We start from the raw sequence: 27570 nt of genomic DNA, 5'->3' as shown, positions 1-27570 counted from the left end.
AGTCATAACCGAGACAAGACAAGTATTTTGACATCATTTTGTATGTATTTATCGGTACAAGAGCAAGAAGAGACAAATTCAGTGTCCCCCCTCAGCCATTGGCCCCTATAATCATCACCACCTTTCACCCCACTAGCGACGGCCCTGCGTGTAAACATAACAATTAAAGCTGCAGTAGGGAACTTTTGAAAAAATATATTTTTTACATATTTGTTAAACCTGTCATTATGTCCTGACAGTAGAATATGAGACAGATAATCTGTGAAATGGCTCCTCCCAGTGCTCCTATTGCCATTTGAAGAAAGTCATCCGCTCCCGGTAAGAAACAACCAATCAGAGCTGCGGTCCGTAACTTTGTTTGTGCTCAAAATGTAGAAAAATGTATATAATAAGCGAGTACACCATGAATCCATTTTCCAAACCGTGTTTTTAGCTTGTCCTGAATCACTAGGTTGCACCTATAATAAGTGTTTATATTCGGACTATTTTAGATTGCTTCGGGGGTACCGCGGCGGAGTAACCCAGTACCTTTGTGATTCTTCATAGACATAAACAGAGAGAAGTAGTTCCGGCTACGATGTTCTTCCACAAGACGCAAGCAGTTCTGTTTATTAACCGCTAGAGCCTCAAAAGTTACCTACCGCAGCTTTAACTGCCTGTTTAGCTCACCCCACTGATTCATGTTCGTAGAGTAATTAACGAGAGCAGGGCCGGCCCATGGCATAGGTGATATAGGCAGTTGCCTAGGGTGCAAAATGACTGGGCGATGCAGCAGGGAAGATTATTTTTTATTTTATTTTTTTTATTTTTTTTGTCAGAAGTGCAAAACAAAACTGACATCAACAAAAAAAATCTTTCACAATATGTCATGTTGCTAATTTAAACACTTTCTGCATCTTGACCATCTATGATACATAAACTGCACTTAACCATTTAACCACTTTGTTCTCATGTGTAAGTCGCTTTGGATAAAAGTGTCTGCTAAATGGTTAAATGTAAATAAAGTCATCATAAAACATTAATAATGCATGGGGCATGAATTTAAAATAGTTTTACCATTTATGTGCTCTTAAAGTATCTTTTCTAAAAAAAATAAAAAAATAAAAATGAATGAACAAAAATTAAAAAAATCAGGGGCACAAATCAGGTAACGACACAAAGAAGAGGAGCAGAAAAAATATAAATATAGAGATACAACTCACTTGTTAATGACTATGTATTAGCCTGTGGTGTTTGTGTAGTATTTTGAAATAACATTAGCCTTTTTAGAACATCTTAACTGCCAACACTGACACCGTGGAATGTTCTTGCTTGAATTAACTGCTTATTTAATTAAACTTTATTTTCTTTCAAATAAATTTAAGCTTCTAATGTTGTTTTAATATCAGTTACATTACTGTATGCTTTTAATTCACACACAAAAAAAGAGTCTTTATGTCTTTGGAAAATCTCAAATCTCACCTATGCACCAACAGAGCTTGGGCACAAGTGTGAGTAACTTTTTATTCCCTGATTACTTATTGTTTTGTCTGTTATTACAGATTGTTTGATATGTATTTTGTTCTTGTGTGTTGTATTAAACAAAATTAATAATATGGTTAAATGGGTGACAAGTTTCTACACAACATATACAGTACAAGATCGCAAAACATTCCCCTAAACAACATGCATCCAATAATATATATACGTATATATATATATATATATATATATATATATATATATATATATATATATATATATATATATATATATATATATATATATATATATATATATATATATATATGTATATGTATATATATATATATATATATATATATATATATATATATATATATTACAGGGAAAAAGAGACTTTTCCAATCTACATAATTATAGTGAGAAATATACAAATCTATGAACTCCATGTATGATATGCAATGAATCATGAACGTACAGGAATATTGAAATTCTGCATGTTAAAAGTGAACAGCATTTTGCATTAAAAAGCTAACTCACAAACAAGATAATAGCATCAAAGCAACGTATGAAGAACAAGCACTCTCTTTGTACCCAACTTAGCCATAATGAGTGCTGAAAGGTAGAAATACCTGAACTGTTCTTTTTGATCGAAGAGCCCCCGGTCAAATACAGTATAAATAACCTAAGAAATGATGCTTCTAAATATGATTAGGTGCACAGAAGGTTATTATTTATTTTATTTTTTTAAATAAGATATGTATTTATATTATGAGCAAAAAAGAGGCAAAACACTGCTAAATCAAGCATGACAAAATATTTAATGATAAACTATAAAAGGTGTCTGCAATTCAAAATCGTTTCAATAAAATACACACAAATAAATAAATACATAGATTCAACACAGCTTGCTTGCATATTTGTTTTCTATGTTGGTCTAAAAGGAAACTAGGATATTTACCATATTCTTCAGTCAATTTTATCCTCCAGACAATATCATCATATTTGATAATAAAGCACAACAAAACAATAATGCAGACAGAAATATTCAGACAAGAGATGATAAAGGCAGATCAAAAGCTTGAAGCTCTTCTTGTATATCAGGCTGGTTCATGCAGTCAGTTTTTATGTTGTGATATTTGTTTATAATTTTTTTGTTTGTTTGTTTTTTCGTTCCACATACGTGCTCTAGTCTGTCATTTCATGTAGCTGATTATTTTGAAGTTCTGTTGCCCTACACAAAGGTTTAATATTTAGCCTACAGCATTTATCTTCTGTATAACTAAGAGTTAATTACCGCATCCTGAGTGGGAAGTGTCGTGGTGATGTCAGCGGGTGATATCATGCTCCGCCAATAGGAAACGTTTGTTGTTTAGAGCAGAGCGGATGCTGAGGAGGAGGATGAGGATGAGAAGGGGAGTCTCGCGCAAGGTTGGTTTTCTCTTCTTTATATAATATATAGGCCCATTAGTGCTAGTGACGCGTGCTGAATAATCACCGCTCTGTCATTTAGGCTCTTCTCTTGCATAAAGCTACCGTTTAGTAACGTTACAATATGTGCAGTGTAAGATCATCATGTTCTCTTCGCCGTAAAATAACAGGCTGGGTCAGGCGTGACGTCACCGGCTTCGTGCGTTCAACATCACTGCGTTCCTGCTGTGCGTCTGATCTATTATCTATATGCAAACTAACTGAACCTTTAATACCACACAAAAAACAGCAGTTATTCAAATGCATGTGGGATCACCTTGAGAAAGACGACTCTTTCAGTTGTTTTTCAGCTGTTTAATATGTCTATCATGTTTGGATGACTGTGTCTCAAGCTTAATTGTGAGTGTAATTTACTGCAGTATTTATGTTTATTATTATTATTATTATTATTTTTATTTTTTTATTTTTTATTATTTTTTTTATTATTATTTGCTCTGGTAAATTATGTTAATGGAACTTAAGCTCGTTTTTTTATTTATTTATTTATTTATTTTTCGCTGATTTTCACTTTCCTTTGACAAAAACTGCCTGAAAAGGTTTTGGTAACACTGATGTTATTTATGGCACGGATATTTATTTGCATATTAAGTTCCTGATGTGTTTTATGGCACATTATCAACTGCTTATATTTTAGTCAATATTTGTCAGTTCATATACAGTGTTAGTATCATTTCTATACTATTTTATATATATATATATATATATATATATATATATATATATATATATATTTATATATATATATATATATATATATATATATATATATATATATATATAAATATATGTATATATATAATTTATTATATATATAATTTTATTAATATTATTTATTTATTATTATTTTAATTTAGATTTAGTTGTTAGTTCATTTAGTTTAGTAATTTTAATATTTTAGCTTAACGGTTTAGAAAAAGAGTAATGTTGCCATGGCAATGATTAGCTTATATAAAATGTAAGTTTATTTTTTTAAGAATTTTTTTTTTACATAATTTATTTACAGTTTTTATTTATATTTATAGACATTACTGCACATGCGCGCTTTTGTGGACCTAACTTAACTTCCGGTAGACTTCCAAATAGAATCAATAACAACAGCCAAGTCCCTCTAGAGTAGATTTTTTTTTTTTTGATAACAAACAAAATATGTTTTCTGCGTAAATCAGGTGGACTTAATGAAAATGCTAATTTATTATTTCTGAGCAGGAGATGCATAAAGCGCGAGAAATAGAGGTTTCCCCAGTAACTGTTGTAAACAAAGCAGAGCTGGTATGCTCACACGCTGCTTTATCAGGCATATTACATGCAAGTCTTCCTTCAGAAATAGTGATATAAAAACACCTGTGCCTCGTTTTGATATTTAAACATCTAAATGTAAGGAATTATTATTATTAAACTTGCAGTACATATCGTTACTCATGTTTATTCAACGAAGCCTTTTTGAAAATCGATCAGTTTTAAAATCGTGGCGAGTCTCCAAAAATAAATAAATGTATGGGAAACACATCCCAAAGCACAACCACCTGAGCCCAACTTCAGTCTACTCATCACCTTAACTTTAACTGCGTTTGTAGAAGGCACCGCAGCCAGACCGATATACACAATACAGACCGGAAGGTTAACTTAAGGCCAGGAGCATGCACCCGATGAAACCGTCTATATTTTATTTTGTTTTTGTACTACAGCAAGAAAATTTGATACATTTCACCTGGTAAGTTTTACTGTTTGACTGATATCATATAGAGTTACAAATAATAGGTATCTTGTATTGATCTTCTGTTTTCTTTCACATTCCATGTCTGTTGGCAGTGGACAGTGGCTAGGTAGCTTTAGGTAGGAATTAAGTCAACAGTACTGCAGCACTTTTTCCTTCTTTATTTTAAGCTGTCTTCTGTATTGTGTAAAGCGCTGTAATTAACATTTATTTGTCTTGATGTGCTTTGTTAGAAGAATTAACATTACATGATCACATTCATTCTCAGTCTCTGTTCTTCTGTGATATAGGGTGGTTATGAACTTTTTTGGGGTTCTGGTTTTATTCAGGTAAAAGCTTTGTCCGCACTGGAGGCCTGTGAGAGACATTGATCAGATGGAAACACTGAATCACATGGATATTTTATGTGACAGATCTCAGGGGCAAAGGTGAGTCATAGCGCATTATGTTAATTTTTCTACATTTTATAAAACGGATTGTTCAGACTCTAGATTCTGGTTGGATTCTAGATTCTAGAGGGCACAATGGAGAATGCTTGTGGCATGACTGGTGTCTGAAGCATGAATCTAAATGTCTAAAATCTTTGGCTAGTGCAAGCATTGCTAGGCTTTCTTTTGCTGGAGTGAGCTATCTTACTGAGGCCTCCACTCTCTGGAGCTCCACTAGGGTACTATTAGAAGAAGCAGGCTCTCTGTGAGCCTCCTTGCATGGTATCCTGATCATGGGATATTGTTAGTTTCCATTTGATTTAGAGTCGTCATGTTGAGGCTTTCCAGCCCTCTAGGGGATGCAGTGTCTCACTATGCTTCTCAAGGAATGTCTCGGTTACATATGTAACCATCGTTCCCTGAAGGAAGGAACAGATATGTCACTTCGGTGATGACCGACGAGTTGGGATCCGTACCAGGCTGAGTGTGCCTTCTCCAGGGGCAGCGCTTGCAGGCTCACTACCTGGTCCCTGAAAGGAGTGGTAGGAACCTTGGGCACGTAGCCGGGCCGGGGTCTCAGTGTTACACTGGAGTCAGCTGGCCCAAACTCAAGGCACAATTCCATTAACCGAGAATGCCTGCAGGTCCCCCACCTTCCAATGCATTCACGAGTAGGGTTTTCAAAGAAAGAAACTTCAACCCAACTGACCCCAAAGTCTCGAAAGGAGCTGTTTGTAGGACTCTCAGCACCAAAGCCAAATCCCAAGAGGGTAGGGAGGGAGGCCCAAGAGGATTTGACCTCCTGGCCCCACTAAGGAATGTTATGACCAGATGATGCTTCCCCCCTCGACCTCCCCGCGGAAATAGCAGCAATGTAAACCTTAAAGGGAAAGTTCTCCCAAAAATAAAAATGATTTCATTAATTACTCACTCTCAAGTCGTTCCAAACACGTAAGATCTTCGCTTCTCTCCAGAACACAAATTGAGATATTATAGATGCATTCTGAGAGTTCTTTGACCCTCCCATAGACAACAAGGGTATTACAACGATCAATGTCCAGAAAAGTAAGCACATCAATAAAATAGTCCAAGTGACATCAGTAGTTTAACCGTAATTTTACAAAGCTACAAGAATTATTTTTGTGCAGAAAGAAAACAAAAATTACAACTTTGTTCAACAATTCTTCTCCTCCTCATCCATCCTGCTCTGGCTTGCCTCCATTCTGGGGTGTATCATGACACATGCATGCAATTCTGCTGTGTGTAAAAAGTTGTTTACATGAAGTGAAAGTGTGTGCATGTGTTGTGATACTCCCAAGTAAAATTAAGGTTGAACTACAGTTGTCACATGGACTATTTTACCGATGTCCTTACTATGTTTCTGAGTCTTTTACTTTTACTATGCCCAGAGTCTTTTATACAACTCTGAGATGGTCATGTCCCCACAAAGAGAACATGCACCATCCACGAACGCTTCCTCAGCGTGCTGAACGTCCAGACACACGAGGCAGCGATTGTGTTCTGAGTTGCAAGGTAACGATCACATCCATGAAACACATGGGTTATAAGGCATTTTTAAAAAGACGGGATCAGCCGTGTTGCTCTTTTAGATATTGCTCTTTTGTGCGGAAGCACGCAGGCGAGCTAGTCACCGCATGCTGCTGGTGTGGTTGTCCGTACGAAGACAATCTTTTTTTTTATTTCCCATGAGACTGTGACCACCGCAGCTGTAACGCCTGCACTCGTGGTTGCAATAACTTGAGGGACAGGAGAGAAGTAGTAACGCACCACCGCTCAGTACTGAAGCAAAAGGATGCATTGATGTGGTGCATGTCACACCACAGTACTGCCTTGTTGTGTTTTCAATTCGCGTGTTCTCTATGTGACCTAGTTTCTGTCTCGTGTAATTGTGTCATTATGTTCAGGTGTGTCTTGTCATTACTCTCATTAACGTTCCCCTTAAGTTGCATTCAGTTCAGTGTTTGGTTGTCTGGTCCCGTCGATGTGTATGTGTGTTTCTGCCTTCTCCTTATGGATTACCCCTTTGTGGACTTTGCTGCATCTCGTTCACGTGCTTCTCTCCCAAACCACACCGTGACAGAAGACCAGAACACAAAAAAAATCAAGCGGCATTTTCCCCTCATTTTATTTTCTGTTTTGTAATTTTTTCATTTCGTCATCTTTGATCTGGCCCTGTCATCCTCCTCCTCCTGCTGGAGCAGAGGAACCTTTCCCTCGAAGATAGTACAGAACTGTTTGTGAAAATGGCCATCCAAACCCACTACCCAGACTACTATCTCTACACTTTCTACAAGACCAGCCTGAACTATGAGTGCAGAGCACAGTTGTCAAGATATGTTCCTGAGGGGTATTTTGCAACCTTTGTGGAGTGGGTGCTGATGTCCTGTGGATCACCTCTGACTATGGACTTCGCATACAACACCAGCCCAATTCCGGACCCAGAGCCCAGCTCACCATTTCCCTGCTGCACTACTGCTATCATGCCTAACACTTCAGCTCCACCACTGCTGTATCCTGACAGCCCCTCAGCTGTGCTAGTTTCGCTGCGGGTCTGCCACTGTCCATCGGTGTCATGGCTGGAGGATCCCTTGTCTCCGCCTCCAGCCTCTGAATCCTGGACTCCACCTCGGCCCTTCAACCCAGTGGCTCCACCATGGCTCCTAGCTTCCTCCTCTCCACCGTGGGCCGTCAATCCACCAGCTCCGCTGGGATCCCTTGTTCCTCCAGCTCTGCCTTGCTCTGTCATTGACCATCCGCTGCCTCAGGCTTCCACTCTTCTGGCTTCACTTTGTCCAACCGTCCCTCTGGCTCTGTTAGGCTCCTTCAGTCCTCTGTCGCTCCGGTTCCACTGTGGCCTTCCAGATCCCCATCTGTTCCTTGGCCCTCTGGATCCTCTATGTAGTCCTGGATCATCAGCTCTCCGTCTCCACCTTGGCTTCTCCTCCACCTGCTCTGCCGCTGTCAGTCGGCCCTTCCTTCATCATGGATCCTCCCTCTGTTGGTTCCACGGTGGTTCCAGCCTGGCTCCTCCTACTGCTCTGGCTCCCTCCTGTTGTCTTCCTGGCTCCTTCCTCCATCGTCACCTCCCTGGATCACCTCCCTGGACCACCTATGTTGGTCATCCTCCTCCCGGGACTCTGTACTTTGCCCAAACCTCCACCTGTATGGTTTTCCTGCCAGCCCTTGGCCATCCCTCCATCTCCTTGGCGTGAGAACACAACTTCCCGGGAGGGGGGGTGAACTGTCACACCACAGAACTGTCTTGTGTTTTTATTCGTCATGTTATCTGTGTGACCCTTGTTTCTCTCTCTCGTGTTGATTGTGCCATTATGTTCAGGTGTGTCTTGTCATTGTCATTACTTATAAGTTGCATTACTTATAAGACGTTTAGGTGTGTTTCTGCCTTCTCCTTGGATTACCCCATGTGGATTATTAAAGACTTTGTATCATCATCTTCCTTGTTTACATGCTTCTATCCCACACTACATTGTGACAGTGCACCTGCTGCATTTTATAACCATGCTGCAGGGTGTGGCAGCGAAATACTGCATGCCAATTCTCGTTTAATTAAACTCTAAGTAGATAGGTCTCTCTGACGACATCCTAATTCGTTGGTCATCACCGACATGATGTTGAGAGTGACCGAAATCTGAGACCTTTTTTTTTAATTTTCTCCCACTATTGTAAATGTATATCTTGCAGTTAACATCTTGAAATTCTGACTTCTTTATATCTCACAATTCCATTTTTTTCCTCAGAAATATTGACATTAATGCATTTAGCAGACACTTTCATCCAAAGTGACTTACAGTGCATTCAGGCTATACATTTTTTTTATTTTTTTTAACCAGTATGTGTGTTCCCTGGAAATCAAACCCACAACCATTTGCGCTGCTAACACAACGCTCTACCACTGAGCCACAGGAACACTATGAGTTCATTATGAGAGATTATTTCAAAACTCCAAAATAATGAGATGTAAACTTGCAATTCTAATAAGAAAAAAGTTGCAACCTTTTTTTAAATTATTATTATATTCCATGGTGGAGCTCCCATATATTCTTAATCAATCAATCAATCAATCACCTTTATTTATATAGTGCTTTAAACAAAATACATTGCGTCAAAGCACTGAACAACATTCATTTGGAAAACAGTGTCTCAATAATGCAAAATGAGTTAAAGGCAGTTCATCATTGAATTCAGTGATGTCATCTCTGTTCAGTTGAAATAGTGTCTGTGCATTTATTTGCACTCAAGTCAATGATATCGCTGTAGATGAAGTGACCCCAACTAAGCAACCCAGAGGCGACAGCGGCAAGGAACCGAAACTCCATCGTTGACAGAATAAATGTATTAATAAATGTAACAAATTGTGGCAATGTTATTTTTTTTACATAATATCACATTATTGGTAATTCAGAGTGCTTTATATAAAAACATTTTATAATCATATTCATAACACATGTTTAAAAAATACAATTAGCAATATAATATTTAAAAAAGATTCAAATAAAAAATATTTAAAATATAAATAAAAAAAATAAAAAAAAAGAACACAGTAAAGTAGACATGTGTCTGTTTCATACAATATGTGGCACATTATCATATAGTACATACCACAGCACCACCTTAACTAATGAATATATGTCTGTAAAAAGCTGATGTTTTTACATAATGTGGTGATTGTGTATTTTGGTTCTGTGTTGCACAGGTGGATACTGGCCTCGCTTCACATGTGTGTGCATTCAGGAGAGACGGACGCCTGCTGGGAGCGTCTTTAATAACCAGAGATGTGCCACTTAACAAGTGATTTCACAACTACAGATCCGACACCTGGCTCTGGTTCCTGTGGATGCCTGTCCTCTCCAGCTGACTGAATATGGCAAAGAAAGACTATCTGCTAGATGCAGCCCAACAGATTCGAATGGCACTGGACCGAGAAGTCAATGAAGACTATGAGGCGGCATTCAGCTACTATAAGAATGGGGTTGATCTGCTGCTCAATGGAGTTCAAGGTAAATTAACACTTTACTGTTACGTCCTCTGGTCATATGACTGCTGTTACAATGACAAAATTGAAATCTCATCAAATTATATAGTCACTGAAAATTACAGACAGTGTGGAAAAGCTAATCTTTAAACACTTTTAGACCTGGAGTTTCACTGATGCTGAAAAACACTTTTGTGCACATGTATTCAGTCAACCACACTATAAGAACTAATTTGTTGACTTAAAGGGGGGGGGACTATCTTTCATAAGAGAAAGATAGTCTGTACCGATTTTTCCCGGAAAAACACGACCGGCTGGAGGCGTGACGTGTGGGCGGAGCTAAAGAATCACGAGCACCAGTAAGCTTTTGTGTTGAGAGCGTTTGGAAGCTGTGACATTACCGTGAGGAAAAACAAACCATGGCTAACAGTCAGATTCAGCGTATATTTATGACCCAGAATCAGATCCAGAGGCTGAAATTTAACAAGAGCAGCATCAGCAAAGGCGGCTCTATGTGGTATGTACTGAAACTGTATATATTTGCTTAGCGGTTTTGGAAAATGACTAAGTTCCACTTTGTCATCTTTTTTTTTTTTTTTTAAGCTGTACATGTGGAAAGTGCAGTTTGATGACAACATCGCATGTTGTTTACTTGATGTGCTTACGCGCCGATAGCTAAGTTAACAACACAGAGATATTTGAAGCAGTTTTACTCACCGCCTGCGGTTCCAACACACGATCGTGACCCTTTTTCATTGGGACTGCATTATCCTTAAGAAATAAACGATACGCAAATCCGATGTCAAACTGGGCCTTGTTTGTAAAACAAGCATCTTCGAAATGCAGGGAACAAACACAAACACTTGCACAACTCCGTTGATGCTCTGTAAAAATAAACTCCATCCACTGGTCCCTTAATGCTGTTTCTCTTTTGGTAATCTGTGCAGGGTTGTCTTGCCCTGACAACCAAAAACACACTCCTTTTGTGACATTTGGCGACGCTCTCGCTCTGATCAGTGAAGTCTGTTGTGCTCTCAGTGCTCTGCTATACGGGAGCGCGCTCTTCCGGCAGACGTGCCTCAGGACCCATATAAGGAAATTCCGCTCCATCTAACGTCACACAGAGCCATACTCGAAAAAAACTTTCCCAAACTTGTGACAAACCGGAAGTAGTATTTTTGGAACAGAAATGCTCCTTCAAACGTACAACTTAATTTTTGAAACTTTGTCCATGTTTAGCATGGGAATCCAACTCTTTAACAGTGTAAAAAACTCAGTATGCATGAAATAGCATTTCACCCCTCCCCCCCCACCCCCACCCCTTTAAAGTGCAAAGTCGTTGCCTTGATTCACTCCTAATTTAGTTAAATAAAAATATAAATAGATCATTAAATTATTGGCTCACTCGAGTCGTAAAAAAAAAAAAAAAAAAAACCAGAAAGAAACATTACAGTGTTGCTCTGAGATGTTTTGCTCCAGCTTTGTTTGGAAATGACAATATTGTGTATAAACTCACTTAATTAAATTATTGTTTGTTGAATTTGTGTTTTATGAAATTAATATTTCACAATGACACATTTGCTGTCACACACAAGTGCTGATATTAGGGAAATAGCATTCTTGTATGGTATGAGCCTATCATATCTTAAAAGTATAAAATATTGCGCTCTGATTGGCTAATCGCTGTTACAAAATGTAGTTTGTAAATGATCATACGTTGAGAATCTTTTATATATTATATCACATTAATGGTAACTCAGAGTGCTTTATAAATCTTTTAAAAATACAATTAGCAATAAAATGTTAAAAAATATAATTAAAAACAAATAAAACACACGTGCTGATGTTGTTGTTGTGTGGAATTAGCCTGGAAATTTAATTTTCAACAACAATTTGATTGTGTGTGTGTGTGTGTGTGTGTGTTTGTGTATATATACATACATACATAATATGACAAGATATACAAACAAATAATTATTTTGATTAAGCCCCTTTTGGCTCATACTGTATACTTTAAGACTTGTCTAAGAAATAGGCTTTTAGTTTTTGCTTTAAAAAGTGATTATGTCGCAATTGTTCTAATACAGATTAGAAGGCTGTTCCACAGTTTAGGGCCAGCTATGGAAAAAGCCTTGTCACCGTTTTTATTTAGCCTAGATCTAGAGACCAAAAAGAGTTTATAATTCGATGACCTTAGACATCCAGATGGGGTGTGTTAACCCAAAAGGTCAGAAGAATACAAAAGTGCCAGTCCATTTAAAACCTTAAAAAAAAGGTTGTTCATATTTGTGAGTGCCAGTCAAAAGTCTAGCAGCCACATTTTGTACTGTTTGCAGGCATGTGATTATCTAATATGATACACATTGAACTGCAGCATTTTAGTTGAGAAGAGATAAAAGTTTGTATAAATCTCTCAAAATCAGCACAAGTTTAAATAAAAAATATTCACCTTAGGAGTCTTGATTTAACTACTGTATTTATTTGCTTATTAAAAGCCAAAACAGGATCAAAACACAACACCTTTTTTTCTCACAGCACAAAAACATTTTCTTACATATGGCTTGATATATGCGGCCAGATCACCCAACACTTGCTGTATGTTGGTAGATACAGCTAAAGGTCAGAACTCATTAGCCTCAGTTTTACTCTCATTGAGGTTCAAAAAATTAGGAGACATCCAAGATTTAATATCAGAAAGACAAGCAGTTAAATACCTCAAACCCTGGTTGTCATTTTGCTTAAAATACTTATAAATTTGAGTGTCATAAGCATAACAATGAAATGGCACTTTGTGCTTATTGAATATTGAACTCAGCTGGAGTATATATATATATATATAAATAAAATAAAATGGAGGCAAGGATAGAACCTTGAGGAACTCCACAAGTCAAAACTCATTTAGAGGATGAGCACCCATCCACACAAACTGAGAATTTTGTTCAAATAGAATTCAAACCATTCTAGGGCAGTACCATTAATACCCACACAGTGCTGAAGACAGCAAATAAGAATACTGTGGTCTACAGTGTCAAATGCTGCACTTAAGTCTAAAAGCAAAAGTACTACAGAGTTACCAATATCAACTGATAGCAAGATATAATTTAACACTCTTAAAAGGGCAGAATCGGAACTGTAATGTTTCCTAAACCCTAACTGAAAAGTTTCAAACACATAATTTGAATCTAAATAGCTTAGCGTTTGATTAGAAACAACTTTCTCTAAGATTTTAGCGATAAAAAGTCAATTGGAAATAGGCCTAAAATTGGATAACACAGACACATCCAAATTATGTTGTTTTAAGAGAGGTTTGACTCTTGCATGTTTAAATTATTCTGAGACAGTCCCTTCAAAGAGACTTTTACTTATTACAGACAGGATACAAGGCCCAATAGCATCCAAAACCTTAATGAATAAATGTGTTAGAATAATAGTGCTCGATAAAACTTCAACCAAGCTCCTTATATTATATTATATAAGGACCATTTGATGGTCATACACCAACAGTGCATGAACAATTTGAGTCACAAAGAAGCTTAAACATAAAACAAACTGAACATATAGCAGACAGCGTCATCTGGCCTCAATTGCCTCAATGGTAATTAAGTAATTAGGGTGGAAATGTAGATTTTTACATTTGTCACACTGAAAGAGTAGTTGAGAAGAGCATGACATCTAACGTAGATATATGCATAGACAGTAACCAAAAAGAAAAAAAAAAAAAAAAAAAAACCTGAACTGAAACATAAGGGCTATAAATACACATAATAAACAAGACACAGGTGTGGAGGAAATGGTTAAGAACAGACTTAGGAAGCAAAGCAACCATTAAAACAGGAACTAAGCCAAAGGAAAATCAAAGACAGAACAAAACAAACGTCAAACTCATACTAGGAAAAATTAAAACACAGTGTAGCCTTCAAATATTTTTATTCAATTGAGTAAACAATCAAGTCAAAGTCATAAGCCAGTAATAGAAAAGAGGAACAAATAAATACATTACGATACATCAGTAATAGAACAAGAGGCAGGTCTATTAGTCTATAATCTATTTTTACACATTCTCCCCTCCCCATTTGTTGATATAGTTATCACTGTCAACCATCACAAATTTGAATTACCTCCCACATTTAAATATAATATTCAGATTGTGAAAGGATTTTAAAGCGAGCAAAGAGTGCTGCCTTTATAATCATCGCAAGCTCCCTGTCTGGGCTGCTGTAAGATCTCCAGTTATAATCATAAAAGCGGACTACACTGCATAATAAATCTCCTACTTTTGTTGTGTTTAGGGTAAATCCATCTCAAGTGGTCTGATGAATGATCCTTTACTCAAATTCTAATTGGCCCTAAAACAGACATCCCAAGTCTGCCGGAAGTTCCGGGAGTCTCCCGCGTATTGAAAGCATAGACAGTAAAAGAAATGGACACAGCGACCCCATTGGGACTCAATTGAGACAAGTGAAGCCCATTTTTAACGTTTTTTAGCACTTCCGTTTCTGACTCGCAGACTCAAACGAAGCTTGACGACATCAGCAACCTGTCTGAGAGATGTAAATCTTCTAAGTGGCTGTGCGTGAAAACTGCCATCGTTAATCTTGCAGAGACGGCGAGCTTGAGCGGGGAGTTCTTTGTCGTGAGTGAGCAGGAGTAAGTATTCTGATTAATTATTTTGTATAGTATTTTAAAATGTAACGCCAGTACGCCATATTCAGTTAATTGCCTGCGAGCTTCTCCTCCTGTCTGTACAGTAATGCGACAGAGAGACGAGTGGTTATGATGCAATCGTTAGCCTATTTTTTACAAAAACTGTTTATACGGGGCCATAATGTAACATAGAAGGTAATGGAGCCCTTTATACATTGTCGTGTATCTTTAGAAAGAAATAATGGACAAACGGAGTCTTTAAACACCTCAGATGTAAAGTTATTCGCTGTCAAAGTGACGCCAAAATGAATGGGAGTCAATGGGAATGCTAACGCAAGTGAAGTTCTGCTAAAAGATGGCAGCCCCCACCCGACTTCAACTTCCGGTCGAGCTCCTTGCCCCCTGATTGAAAGCGGCTCCCTGAGACCCGCAAATTAGTTAAAATCTCCCGGAATCTAGACCGAGCGAGCAAAAGCGTGATTGCGAAACAGTGATTCAAACCGTGTAGCGCGCGCACGGCAGAGAGGGAGAGGGAGCGAGAGACCTTGCGTGTGTGTGCTAATGTGCGTGTGTGCAAAGCGCATGTCAGACAGAGAGCATCCTGATTGGCCTGTTTCTGCAAATAAACCAATCAATTGTCAGTGTGGGCGGGCTTTTATCTCTTCTCCCAAACAAAATTAATCAGTTAAGTCTATCTAGAAACAGGAGCACCATGGCAGAGGGAAAGTGCCACAAAAAAAAAAAAAAAAAAAAAAGTATAAGACACATTTTACGGCAGACTACACGAAAGTGTACCCCTGTCTTATACAGTATTGTTCAAAATAATAGCAGTACAATGTGACTAACCAGAATAATCAAGGTTTTTCGTATATTTTTTTATTGCTACGTGGCAAACAAGTTACCAGTAGGTTCAGTAGATTCTCAGAAAACAAATGAGACCCAGCATTCATGATATGCACGCTCTTTATGCTGTGCAATTGGGCAATTAGTTGAATTAGTTGAAAGGGGTGTGTTCAAAAAAATAGCAGTGTGGCATTCAATCACTGAGGTCATCAATTTTGTGAAGAAACAGGTGTGAATCAGGTGGCCCCTATTTAAGGATGAAGCCAACACTTGTTGAACATGCATTTGAAAGCTGAGGAAAATGGGTCGTTCAAGACATTGTTCAGAAGAACAGCGTACTTTGATTAAAAAGTTGATTAGAGAGGGGAAAACCTATAAAGAGGTGCAAAAAATGATAGGCTGTTCAGCTAAAATGATCTCCAATGCCTTAAAATGGAGAGCAAAACCAGAGAGACGTGGAAGAAAACGGAAGACAACCATCAAAATGGATAGAAGAATAACCAGAATGGCAAAGGCTCAGCCAATGATCACGTCTGTGTGAAGCTAATCTATTTTCAAGAATCCCCCGCAAAGTCCCTCTGTTAAAAAAAAGGCATGTGCAGAAGAGGTTACAATTTGCCAAAGAACACATCAACTGGCCTAAAGAGAAATGGAGGAACATTTTGTGGACTGATGAGAGTAAAATTGTTCTTTTTGGGTCCAAGGGCCACAGGCAGTTTGTGAGACGACCCCCAAACTCTGAATTCAAGCCACAGTACACAGTGAAGACAGTGAAGCATGGAGGTGCAAGCATCATGATATGGGCATGTTTCTCCTACTATGGTGTTGGGCCTATTTATCGCATACCAGGGATCATGGATCAGTTTGCATATGTTAAAATACTTGAAGAGGTCATGTTGCCCTATGCTGAAGAGGACATGCCCTTGAAATGGTTGTTTCAACAAGACAATGACCCAAAACACACTAGTAAACGGGCAAAGTCTTGGTTCCAAACCAACAAAATTAATGTTATGGAGTGGCCAGCCCAATCTCCAGATCTTAATCCAATTGAGAACTTGTGGGGTGATATCAAAAATGCTGTTTCTGAAGCAAAACCAAGAAATGTGAATGAATTGTGGAATGTTGTTAAAGAATCATGGAGTGGAATAACAGCTGAGAGGTGCCACAAGTTGGTTGACTCCATGCCACACAGATGTCAAGCAGTTTTAAAAAACTGTGGTCGTACAACTAAATATTAGTTTAGTGATTCACAGGATTGCTAAATCCCAGAAAAAAAAAATGTTTGTACAAAATAGTTTTGAGTTTGTACAGTCAAAGGTAGACACTGCTATTTTTTTGAACACACCCCTTTCAACTAATTGCCCAATTGCACAGCCTTAAGAGCGTGCATATCATGAATGCTGGGTCTTGTTTGTTTTCTGACAATCTACTGAACCTACTGGTAACTTGTTTGCCACGTAGCAATAAAAAATATACTAAAAACCTTGATTATTCTGGTTAGTCACATTGTACTGCTATTATTTGTAACAATACTGTATATGTAAAACATAATGACAGTCTTGCTCAAGCATTGCCCATGGGAGGTTAAATGATTGCAAAAGGCATGTTGAGGTGAGTTGACAAGTTTCATTTCTGCATATTATTCAGGCTAGTTGACAAGGCTACATGAAAACAACAAACTCTTTAGACCTGTTTAAAGTTGCAATGGAAAATAAATAAAAGCAGTTTACATAAATTGTATAAGCAGATTATATAAATAGTAAAAGTAATCTACATATTTAAACATAATTAACGAATAATTACATAGGCCTATAGTTTATAGAAATAATATTTTATGCTACATCTTTTAGGGACCACAACATGTTAGGGAGGCTAAGCGCAGGGAAGTTCTCCCATTCAGATAGGCAAAGTCTCACTGAGAAGGTGACTACAGCTGAGATGTATTTCCTTCCTTTTTTTGGGGGGGGCTTCGGAATACCTCCCTGAAATGACTTTTTGCGGGTTGGGATGTCTGCTAAAAGCAGAATCCTGAGAAGTCTTGATCATTTGGCATTAAATACCAAGTCTAAGAAACAAGGATATGCACCATGAACATGTACCTTGTAATAAGCACTAGAAATCAGCTTTTGTTCCACTGAACAAATACCTACTGTAAGCTGAGTCTTTAACCAAAATTGGTTGAGGACCATGACAGAAAGTCAGCTGCGGTGGTTAAACCATGTGATATATATATATATATAAAGCAATACCAAAACATTGAGGTACAGTAATTAGAGGAAGTGTTTTCAAAGCTCTGGAAGGAATCAGGTGCAATACAACCTAATATGCAACATATTTTGCCTTACATATCAAACAAATACTGACAAATGCAACTTACTGACTTCAACTCCATCTATACAGACCTTTTTATTTGTGAATGAAGGGAAACATAATTCAATTCACTGGATGAACTGTTATGGTTTGGAAAATGAAAACAAAAAATATTCTTTCCTGGGAATATTCTGGGAAATGAAGGTTTGGACATTTCCATTAAACAGATCGTCGATAGATTTGCCTGAGAAAAAAACAAAAACATGTCTTATAAAATAGCAGATGTCAGGTGTGCATTTAAATTAAGGCCGGTTTAACAGAGGGCCAATCGTAGATGTTCACACCAATGCAGAGTTTTCTGTCTTACAGTGGATCCAAATAAAGAGAGACGTGAAGCCGTGAAACGGAAGACCACTCAATATCTGAAGAGAGCCGAGGAGATCTTCATCTCTTACTTACAGGACAACATTGCTAAAGGATCCACTCATTTAGGAGTAGGTGATGAGTGTGCATGACATCATAACCATTTAGGCTTCCAATGAATATGACACAGTATGTAACCACAGTGTAAGTACACATTGGTACACAATATCTACAGCTATAATGTCTGTGTAACTACACATGTGTAACAACCCACTGAATGGTGTAAGTACAAATGTGTAACAGGACATTGGTAACAGCATTTTTTTAGTAAAGTAAGTGTTAAATTTTATATTAGATTGATCATATAATTACTCTGATGTTACATAGCAGCAGCCAGTAAGTTAGGCTTTACATATAAATTGTGGTTGGTGTCCAAAATGTTACACTTTATATTAAGTGGACAGTGCTTGGGGAGCTACCATGTAAGTAAACTGGTATTACAGTGGTGCACCAACTCCAACTCGAGTTCCAACTCCTCCAACTTTACATATCCCTAAACCTACCCATCTCCACCCCCTGGATCCCATTTCCACCGCCAAACCTACCGATCTCCACTCCCTGGAACTCATTTCCACTCCTAAACCTACCCATCTCCACCCCCAGGATCTAATTTCCATCCCCAAACCTACCCATCTCCACCCCCAGGATATCATTTCCATCCCCAAACCTACCCATCTTCACCCCAGGATCTCATTTCCATCGCCTAACCTACCTTTCTCCAACCCCTGGATCTCATTTCGACCCCTAAACCTACCCATCTCCACCCCCTGGATCCCATTTCCACCCCCAAACCTACCCATCTCCACCCCCTGGATCCCATTTCCACCCCCAAACCTACCCATCTCCACACCCAGGATCTCATTTCCATGCCCAAACCTACCCATATCCACACCCAGGATCTCATTTCCATCCCCAAACCTACCCATCTCCAGCCCCTGGATCTCATTTCGACCCATAAACCTACCCATCTTCACCCCCTGGATCTCATTTCCACCCCCAAACCTACCCATCTCCACCCCCTGGATCTAATTTCGACCCCTAAACCTACCCATCTCCACCCCCTGGATATCATTTCCATCCCTAAAGCTACCCATCTCCAACCCCTGGATCCTATTTCCACCCCCAAACCTACCTATCTCCACACCCAGTATCTCATCTCCATCCCCAAACCTACCCATATCCACCCCAGGATCTCATTTCCATCCCCAAACCTACCAATCTCCACCCCCTGGATCTCATTTCGACCCATAAACCTACCCATCTCCATCCAGGATCTCATTTCCACCCCTAAACCTACCCATCTCCACCCCCAGGATCCCATTTCCACCCCCAAACCTACCGATACTCCTATACATGTTGTAACAAAATGTAGTTATATGATTCCTGTTACACTAGTACTTAGTGAAGTGAAAAAGTGTTGTTACCAATGTCGTTACATATTTGTAATTATACAAACCATCCTGAGGGTTACATGTGTGTAGTTACAGAAATATTAGAGCTGTAGATACTATGTACCAATGTATACTTACATTGTGGTTACATACTACTTACACCTTTAGCTACTATGTAAGTACACAGGTATTAGGGACACAATATAAAGTGGGACCAATTGTCCGAGAAGGGTCTGGCTGCAGACTTTCATTTACACTCTCAGACTTGCACTCGCAGACACTTGTCCTTCCACTAGCGACGTCATTAGAAGGACAATTGTCGAAAATACATTTTGGTACAAAAATAGCATAAACTACGACTTTATTCAGCATTGTCTTCTCTTCCGTGTCTGTTCAAAACACAACAGTTCAATGATATCCAGTTCGCGAACGAATCACTCGATGTAACTGGATCTTCTTGAACCAGTTGATCAAATCGAACTGAATCGTTTGAAACGGTTCTTTTCTCCAATAAGCATTAATCCACAGATGATTTAAGCTGTTAACTTTTTAATGTGGCTGACACTCCCTCTGAGTTAAAACAAACCAATATCCCAGAGTAATTCATTTACTCAAACAGTACACTGACTGAATGCTGTTAAGAGAGAACTGAAGATGAAAACCGAGCCGAGCCAGATAATGAACAAAAGATTGACTCGTCCTCTAGTCAAGAACCGGTTGCATTGGTTTTTCGTTCACCAGTAGTGATGGGAAGTTTGGTTCTTGATTTTTCCGGACATTACGATTCAATAAACCGGTTAAAGAAAACGGTTCACCGGTTCTTTTTGCGTTCAACGTAATGACGTCATTGGCGATGATTGCCCTTCATTCAAGCCTTTGCCTTCACGCTGAATCACACATGCACAGTATCATCAGCTCCTCGGTTCTTGAATCGGACGCATCCAACATAAACGGTTCTTGACTCGAGAACGAATCAGTGTTTCGTTCATTATCTGGCTCGGCTCAGTGTTCATCTTCAGTTCTTTCTTCACAGCATTCAGTCAGTGTACTGTTTGAGTAAATTAATGGTGTTGTTTTAATGAATTGTTTTAACTCAGATTGAGTGTCAGCCATATTAAAAAAAGTTAACAGCTTAAGTAATTTGTGGATTACTGCTTATTGGAGACGAGAACCGTTTCAAACGATTCAGTTCGATTGGTCAACTGGTTCAAGAAGATTTACACTGAGTGATTCGTTCATGTACTTGATATCATTGAACTGTTGTGTTTTGAACTTGCTCACAACAGTCACGGAAGAGAAGACAATTCTGAATTAAGTCATAGTTTTCAATATTTTTGTACCAAAATGTATTTTCGATGCTTCGAAAAATTCTAACTGACCCTCTGGTGACACATGGACTACTTTGAATATGTTATTCTTACCTTTCTGGACATGGGCAGTATACCTTGCACACAGTTTCAATAGAGGGTCTGAGAGCTCTCAGACTAAATCTAAACTATCTTAAACTATGTTCCGAAGATGAACGGAGGTCTTACGGGTTTGGAACGACATGAGGGTAAGTTATTAATGACATGATTTTCATTTTTCTGTGAACTAACCCTTTAACGCAGAACTTTGCATGTTGCGTTTATTCTGGGCTCACCTGCTTGCCTGTACATATTAGTTATGTATTTTAACTAATGTAGAGAAGAATATTGAGTTTGGCCTTTATCATCTTAGTCCATTATGCCACATTTTGCGCTATGTGAGGAAAATACGATATATATTTTTCATTAAAATAATGAACTGTATATTTAATTTGATATTTTAATAGCAACTTAATACATTAAGCCATGTTAAGTATTTTGTATGGTTTTCTACGGGAGGAAAATGCTTAACGAGAGACTTTAGTGTCGCAGGTAGCGGAGAGTGCAGGTAGCGGAGAGTGCAAGTAGCGATTGCAATTGACATTGTAATTTAGTTTCTTTTTTCTTGTCTTCGCTACCTGGCTACTGCTATAAAATGTTGGGAAATTCAAACAAGAAGTAATAAAAAATCTAACAAAATAAAAAATAAAGACTGCAAGTGATGTTACTAGCGGAAGTGCAAGTGTCTGAGAGTGCAAGTGCAAGTCTGCAGCCAGACCCTCTTAAATTGTTCTAACATTGTTATCAATATTAGAACGACTATTTAAACCTTATTGTTATCATCCTTGGTGTGAACAGGCCTTAAGTGGGAAGTTCTTTGATGCAGTGTGAACCAGACTTTTGCTATGAAACAATATTCAGGCAGATATAACATACAGGCCATGGTCTGATTATTTTTCTCTTGACACATGTTCTTTTCCTGGTCATCAGGGTTATAGTAGCTTGCGCTTTCGATCAATCAGACATCTAAGTTCACCAGTGGAGAATCTAGCAAAGTGCAAAGTCGTTGGAATCATTGATAAGGTATGTGTGAAATGGTTGACAACTAGTCAATAATTTATCTATATTCCAGGAGGTTAAAGTCATTGGATGTGTAATAGATATTAAAGTATTTTAGTTATAAATGTATGTATTCAACAGGTACTGACGGTTGAAAGTCTGACAAGCAAGGAGACATTTATCGTTAAGGTAGGCATCTGAGACAGAAGTATTGTAGCATATGGATACCATTCAAAAATAGTCTGACCACACCACTTTGTGAGTGCCTACTGAAATCGGGCCAGCCAACTGGATACATCTCTGGGAATACACTTACGTCTTCTGTTATTACTGCAAGTCTGTTTGGATTGATCCTGTTAAAAGCTGCTGTGCCTGAATCAAAGTACAAACTCATCTCAGGTTACTGAAACCAGACACTTGGTGATATTAAGCTACAGCTTAAACAGATATCACAGGTGGACAAGGGACAAAAAATAGCTACATTTTAAATCAGCAGACACTAAAGGAAATACAAAATGATAATAATGATATAATTCTAATGATGTTCAAATACAAAAAAAAAAAAAAAAAAAAAAAAAAACACTTCTTTCACCTTCAAAATCCAGAAATCTCAATTTTCTGTAAAGAGAAATTCTGGAACCAGACTGTAACAGTCTTATGCAGTCACACTTTTGGAGCAGGCTTTGCATCATAAGCCCATTTATTTTGCCTTAAAAGGCTGTTTGAAGGAGCAGCTCATTAGTTTAAGGAACATAGATGAAATATAGGGTTTTACCTGTAAATGTACGAAAATTTCTGCTTGCTGGATAGAGTTTACCAAAGTCGAGCTGGGAGAGTCGTGAGAGGTCAACCATCATTCCTCAGGGAGTGCCCTTCATGGTGAAGCTGCTAAAATATTACGTCAGTGAAGACACTGTGTTCCTTCATCTAGAACATATTCAAGGTGAGTTGATTCAGGCTGTTTCTGTAGCACTTTCACATTGTATATTGTTTCAGAGTAGTTTGACAGAATCCAAGACAAAAAGTGATAATAGCAAGGGAAAATGTCCTACATAGTTAATGAGGAACAAACACCACTGCAGAACCCATCTTATGAAATAAATTGGAGAATTCTCCTTGTTGAACAGATGGGGTTTCAGTCTGCACTTAATATGAAATTTTATTTGTCTCTCAACCACCAAAGGCCATTCCTTAGTTTTGTATCCATATATAAGACCCTACATTTTCTAGCATAGACCGATCATTCAGAAGCGTTGGTCCAGTGTTTCTTAACCCGGTTCCTAGAGGCACACCAACAGTATGCATTTTCATACCCTTACTAATCACACACACCTGGTTCAACCCATTAGCCTTTTAGTAGGGAGTAAAAGATCTGAAATGGATGGGTAAAATAAGGGAGAAATCCAACATGTGTACTGTTGGTGTACCTTCAGGAACAGGGTTGGGAAACACTGTTTTAGTACTTGCAGCACTCCTTTTTTAACCTGTTTGAGGTTAGACAGCTTCTCATCAGATTATAGACATAGTGATCTGTTGGGTCTAAGCTATACAAAAGCCTGTTCACAAATTACAACATTATTAACAACACAATTCCAAAAGAATAGTATACTCCACACCAGTGGTTCCCAAGCATTGCTATACACCAGAGATGGGCAACTTCTGTCCTGGAGGGTCACTGTCCTGTAATGTTTAGCTCCAGCCCTAAACAAACACACCTGAACAAGCTAATCGACGTCTTCAAGATCACTAAAAAGCTACAGGAAGGTGTGTTTGATTAGGGTTGGAGCTAAACTCTGCAGGACAGTGACCCTCCAGGACCCTGCTTTACACCAGGAGTGTCCAATCCTGGTCTATGTAGGGTTACTATCCTGCAGCGTTTAGCCCTAACCCTGATCATACAGACCTGAACAAGCTTATCAAGGTCTTCAGGATTACTAGAATGATACATGCATGTGAATTTGATCAAGGTTGGACTTTGAGGCCTAGAGTTGAGAACCCCTGCTCTACTGGACATTAGCCCTCCATAGCAGATTTTTTTACCTCTGTTCTGGAGTCTCTAAACCAGTAGTAATGAAAGGGATGGGGCTAATGTCAAGAGCAGTTGCAGAGTTCAAACATAGGAATGTTGTTTGTTCCACACACTCAGAAAAAAATATGTATATCAGAAATCTTCATATATTGTTCTGGAGGTCTACTATCTTGCAGAGTTTAGCTAATACCCCGATCAAACTCAGCAGCCTTTTCATTTTCTAGGTGTATAATTAAGGTTAGACTCTGCAGGACAGTGGACCTCAAGGTCTAGATCTGAAGAACCCTGGCCCACCCTGATGTTTAAAAAGTTGACTGTCCATAAGCTCTTCATAGTTACAGAACACTAGGGGAGCATTTGAAAGCGTGGCCCATCTGCTCACAATGGCATATAGTTTGAAGTCCTTGTTTTTCTACAGGTGGAAGACTCTTTTCCAGACTCCACAGGGTCAGAAGTGAAGCAGTCAGGGAGCATCCAGAGTGCTTCAGCCCCAACCAGCACAAAATCTATCTGAAGAATAGCTACACCCTCCCTGCTCTCCGTCAGGAGATTTACCTCAATGAGAATTATGGGAGAATTAAACCTCTTGAGAGTACAGGCAGCCCAACTAAACATTGTCTTGAGAACTGTACAACTCACTCCTACTGTGAAGATTCAGGACACCAACAGGGGGGTTCTCTAGGTTTGTATGCAACAAGGACAGATAATGAGCTTCCTTCTGTTGGTCTGCCCAATGGTCTCAAGTCTTTAACTCAGGATAATATTCCTCTTCCCATTCATCCCTGTGTGATTGTGGACACCCGGGATCCTCTTGATGTCACTTCGGACCTTCTAGGAAATGATGTTCGCATTGAGCGCATTGACTCCTGCATAGATCTGAACAAAGCTTGGAATGCTTTGGAACCTGCTCAGGACTGTCTGAGTTTCACAGTACCAGAATCAAACTCAGATATTCTAGGATTCAGCATTGCATCTCAGATTACTACAGCCTCTTTATTCGGTGAAAATGCACAACCAACCCTTTGCAGCACGGTTGATGTTCTTCCACAGAGAGTGCGAATAGTTCCCAACACGTCACATTTACCTCCACAAAACCAAGCATGTGATGGATTTCCTCAAAAACAAGGTGTCACTAGCTGTAAACACAGTGGAAATGAACAGATTTCACAGTTCATGGCTGAACTGAGCAAAGTCAGTTCGCATCGCAATCCATTTGAATGTACACCTCAAAAACAAGAAAGTATCTCTTTAGACTTTACAAAGATGACTTCTCGGGTAAACACTGTTGAAATGGTGAGGGAGGTTGGGAATGAGGACATGGAGAACTGGCAGTTCTTCAAATCTTCATCTAAACAACCACAAGTTGGCATGATCTCCCGCCTGTCAGCACCTACCACAAACAGTTCCTGTTGGAGTGAGACTGAACTAGAGCAGAAGGTAAAGGTGGACGGCTTGGGCCATCACCCCCAAATTAAGGTCAAGAACTTCAGTGCCAAATCGAAGTGGGGTAGATGGGGACTCCCTGAGGATGAGGTGCGACTGTGGGGGGCTCAGATTCTGTTAGCTTTGGAAAGTCTTCATGAGCAGGGCATTGTGTGCCAGGACCTCAACCCACGAAATATTCTACTCCGTAATTCTGGTATGTCTCGCACTGATCTTTTCCATAAAAATAAATAATTGGTGATTTATACTTTTAAGATCCAAAAACGGTAAAAATGCAGGGATTCATTTATTAAAAAGGCAGATTTACCACAACCAATACTAGCCTTACCATCACTCCAGGATCGACATCATTATTGCTAAACTGGATTTACCTCAGGTATTATTTGACTGCAAATGAGACTTGAGAGGTGCAGCAAACATGGAAATTTGTAGGTAATTAAGGTGACATTACATGAAAATCTGACTTTTTCAGGTTTTAAATGCTATAATCAGGTCCCCGGTGCATCTACCAACTTAGGAAACGAGAAATAGGTTAACCCAGTAACTTTGTTTTGGTAAGCCATTTTCTGCAAGCGTCTGAGAAAACATGCACGTCTGATTTCGCTCCCTTGGTGATGCAGCAAAGGGATCTCAATATAATATTACTGCCCCATAATCTGCAAGTTTATACCCATAGCAACGTCATTTTGATTTTCCAAGCGACAACAGTGTAACAGTTATAACACCATGGCTGAAAGTTTCTGCCTTTGTCTGCAGAAGAGCACTGAACACTGTTTAGTGTCCCAGCCTCAGAGAAAACAAGAGAGCAGCAGATTTATTGATTTATTTACTGTATATTGCTGCTGCACCAGAGATCTTAAACTTTCAACGATATAACTGACTGTTTTTGTAACTTGTGTTTTTAATGTAAACTTGCGTGTGAATGAGAACTTAGTTTTATTACTCACATGCTGTAACAGCTTGTAACTTGTAGCTGTAACGCTTTCTGTCCATTTGCTTCAAATGTGCTCACTCAGAAACCCTGTATCGGAAGTTTAAACTAATATGGTTTAAACGCACGATTTCAGTGCGATAAACATGATAATCAGAACCAAAACAGGTACAGTATTGTTCAAAATAATAGCAGTACAATGTGACTAACCAGAATAATCAAGGTTTTTAGTATATTTTTTATTGCTACGTGGCAAACAAGTTACCAGTAGGTTCAGTAGATTTTCAGAAAACAAACAAGACCCAGCATTCATGATATGCACGCTCTTAAGGCTGTGCAATTGGGCAATTAGTTGAAAGGGGTGTGTTCAAAAAAATAGCAGTGTCTACCTTTGACTGTACAAACTCAAACTTTTTTCTGGGATTTAGCAATCCTGTGAATCACTAAACTAATATTTAGTTGTATGACCACAGTTTTTTAAAACTGCTTGACATCTGTGTGGCATGGAGTCAACCAACTTGTGGCACCTCTCAGCTGTTATTCCACTCCATGATTCTTTAACAACATTCCACAATTCATTCACATTTCTTGGTTTTGCTTCAGAAACAGCATTTTTGATATCACCCCACAAGTTCTCAATTGGATTAAGGTCTGGAGATTGGGCTGGCCACTCCATAACATTAATTTTGTTGGTTTGGAACCAAGACTTTGCCCGTTTACTAGTGTGTTTTGGGTCATTGTATTGTTGAAACAACCATTTCAAGGGCATGTCCTCTTCAGCATAGGGCAACATGACCTCTTCAAGTATTTTAACATATGCAAACTGATCCATGATCCCTGGTATGCGATAAATAGGCCCAACACCATAGTAGGAGAAACATGCCCATATCATGATCCTTGCACCTCCATGCTTCACTGTCTTCACTGTGTACTGTGGCTTGAATTCAGAGTTTGGGGGTCGTCTCACAAACTGCCTGTGGCCCTTGGACCCAAAAAGAACAATTTTACTCTCATCAGTCCACAAAATGTTCCTCCATTTCTCT

General features: G+C 38.7%; 1 protein-coding gene across 4 annotated transcripts in view; it reads left to right on the top strand.

The window, feature by feature from the left end:
- The first annotated feature begins 2799 nt into the window (after positions 1-2799).
- The window catches only part of rps6kl1 (ribosomal protein S6 kinase-like 1), a 29685-nt gene continuing 4914 nt past the window's right edge, over positions 2800-27570 (top strand). The window contains exons 1-9 of one of the 4 annotated variants that reach the window (XM_026229348.1): positions 2826-2892; positions 4762-4785; positions 4996-5094; positions 9830-10133; positions 18275-18399; positions 22056-22148; positions 22266-22313; positions 22935-23067; positions 24572-25792. In XM_026229348.1, the coding sequence (XP_026085133.1) occupies positions 9998-10133; positions 18275-18399; positions 22056-22148; positions 22266-22313; positions 22935-23067; positions 24572-25792 (1756 nt within the window). In that variant the 5' untranslated portion in view covers positions 2826-2892; positions 4762-4785; positions 4996-5094; positions 9830-9997. The other 3 variants (XM_026229347.1, XM_026229349.1, XM_026229350.1) reach the window with 3 other exon arrangements.

The sequence above is a fragment of the Carassius auratus genome, chromosome 42 (assembly GCF_003368295.1).
Source record: "Carassius auratus strain Wakin chromosome 42, ASM336829v1, whole genome shotgun sequence".
NCBI lineage: Eukaryota > Metazoa > Chordata > Actinopteri > Cypriniformes > Cyprinidae > Carassius > Carassius auratus.
This window is presented reverse-complemented; position numbering and strand designations above follow the sequence as displayed.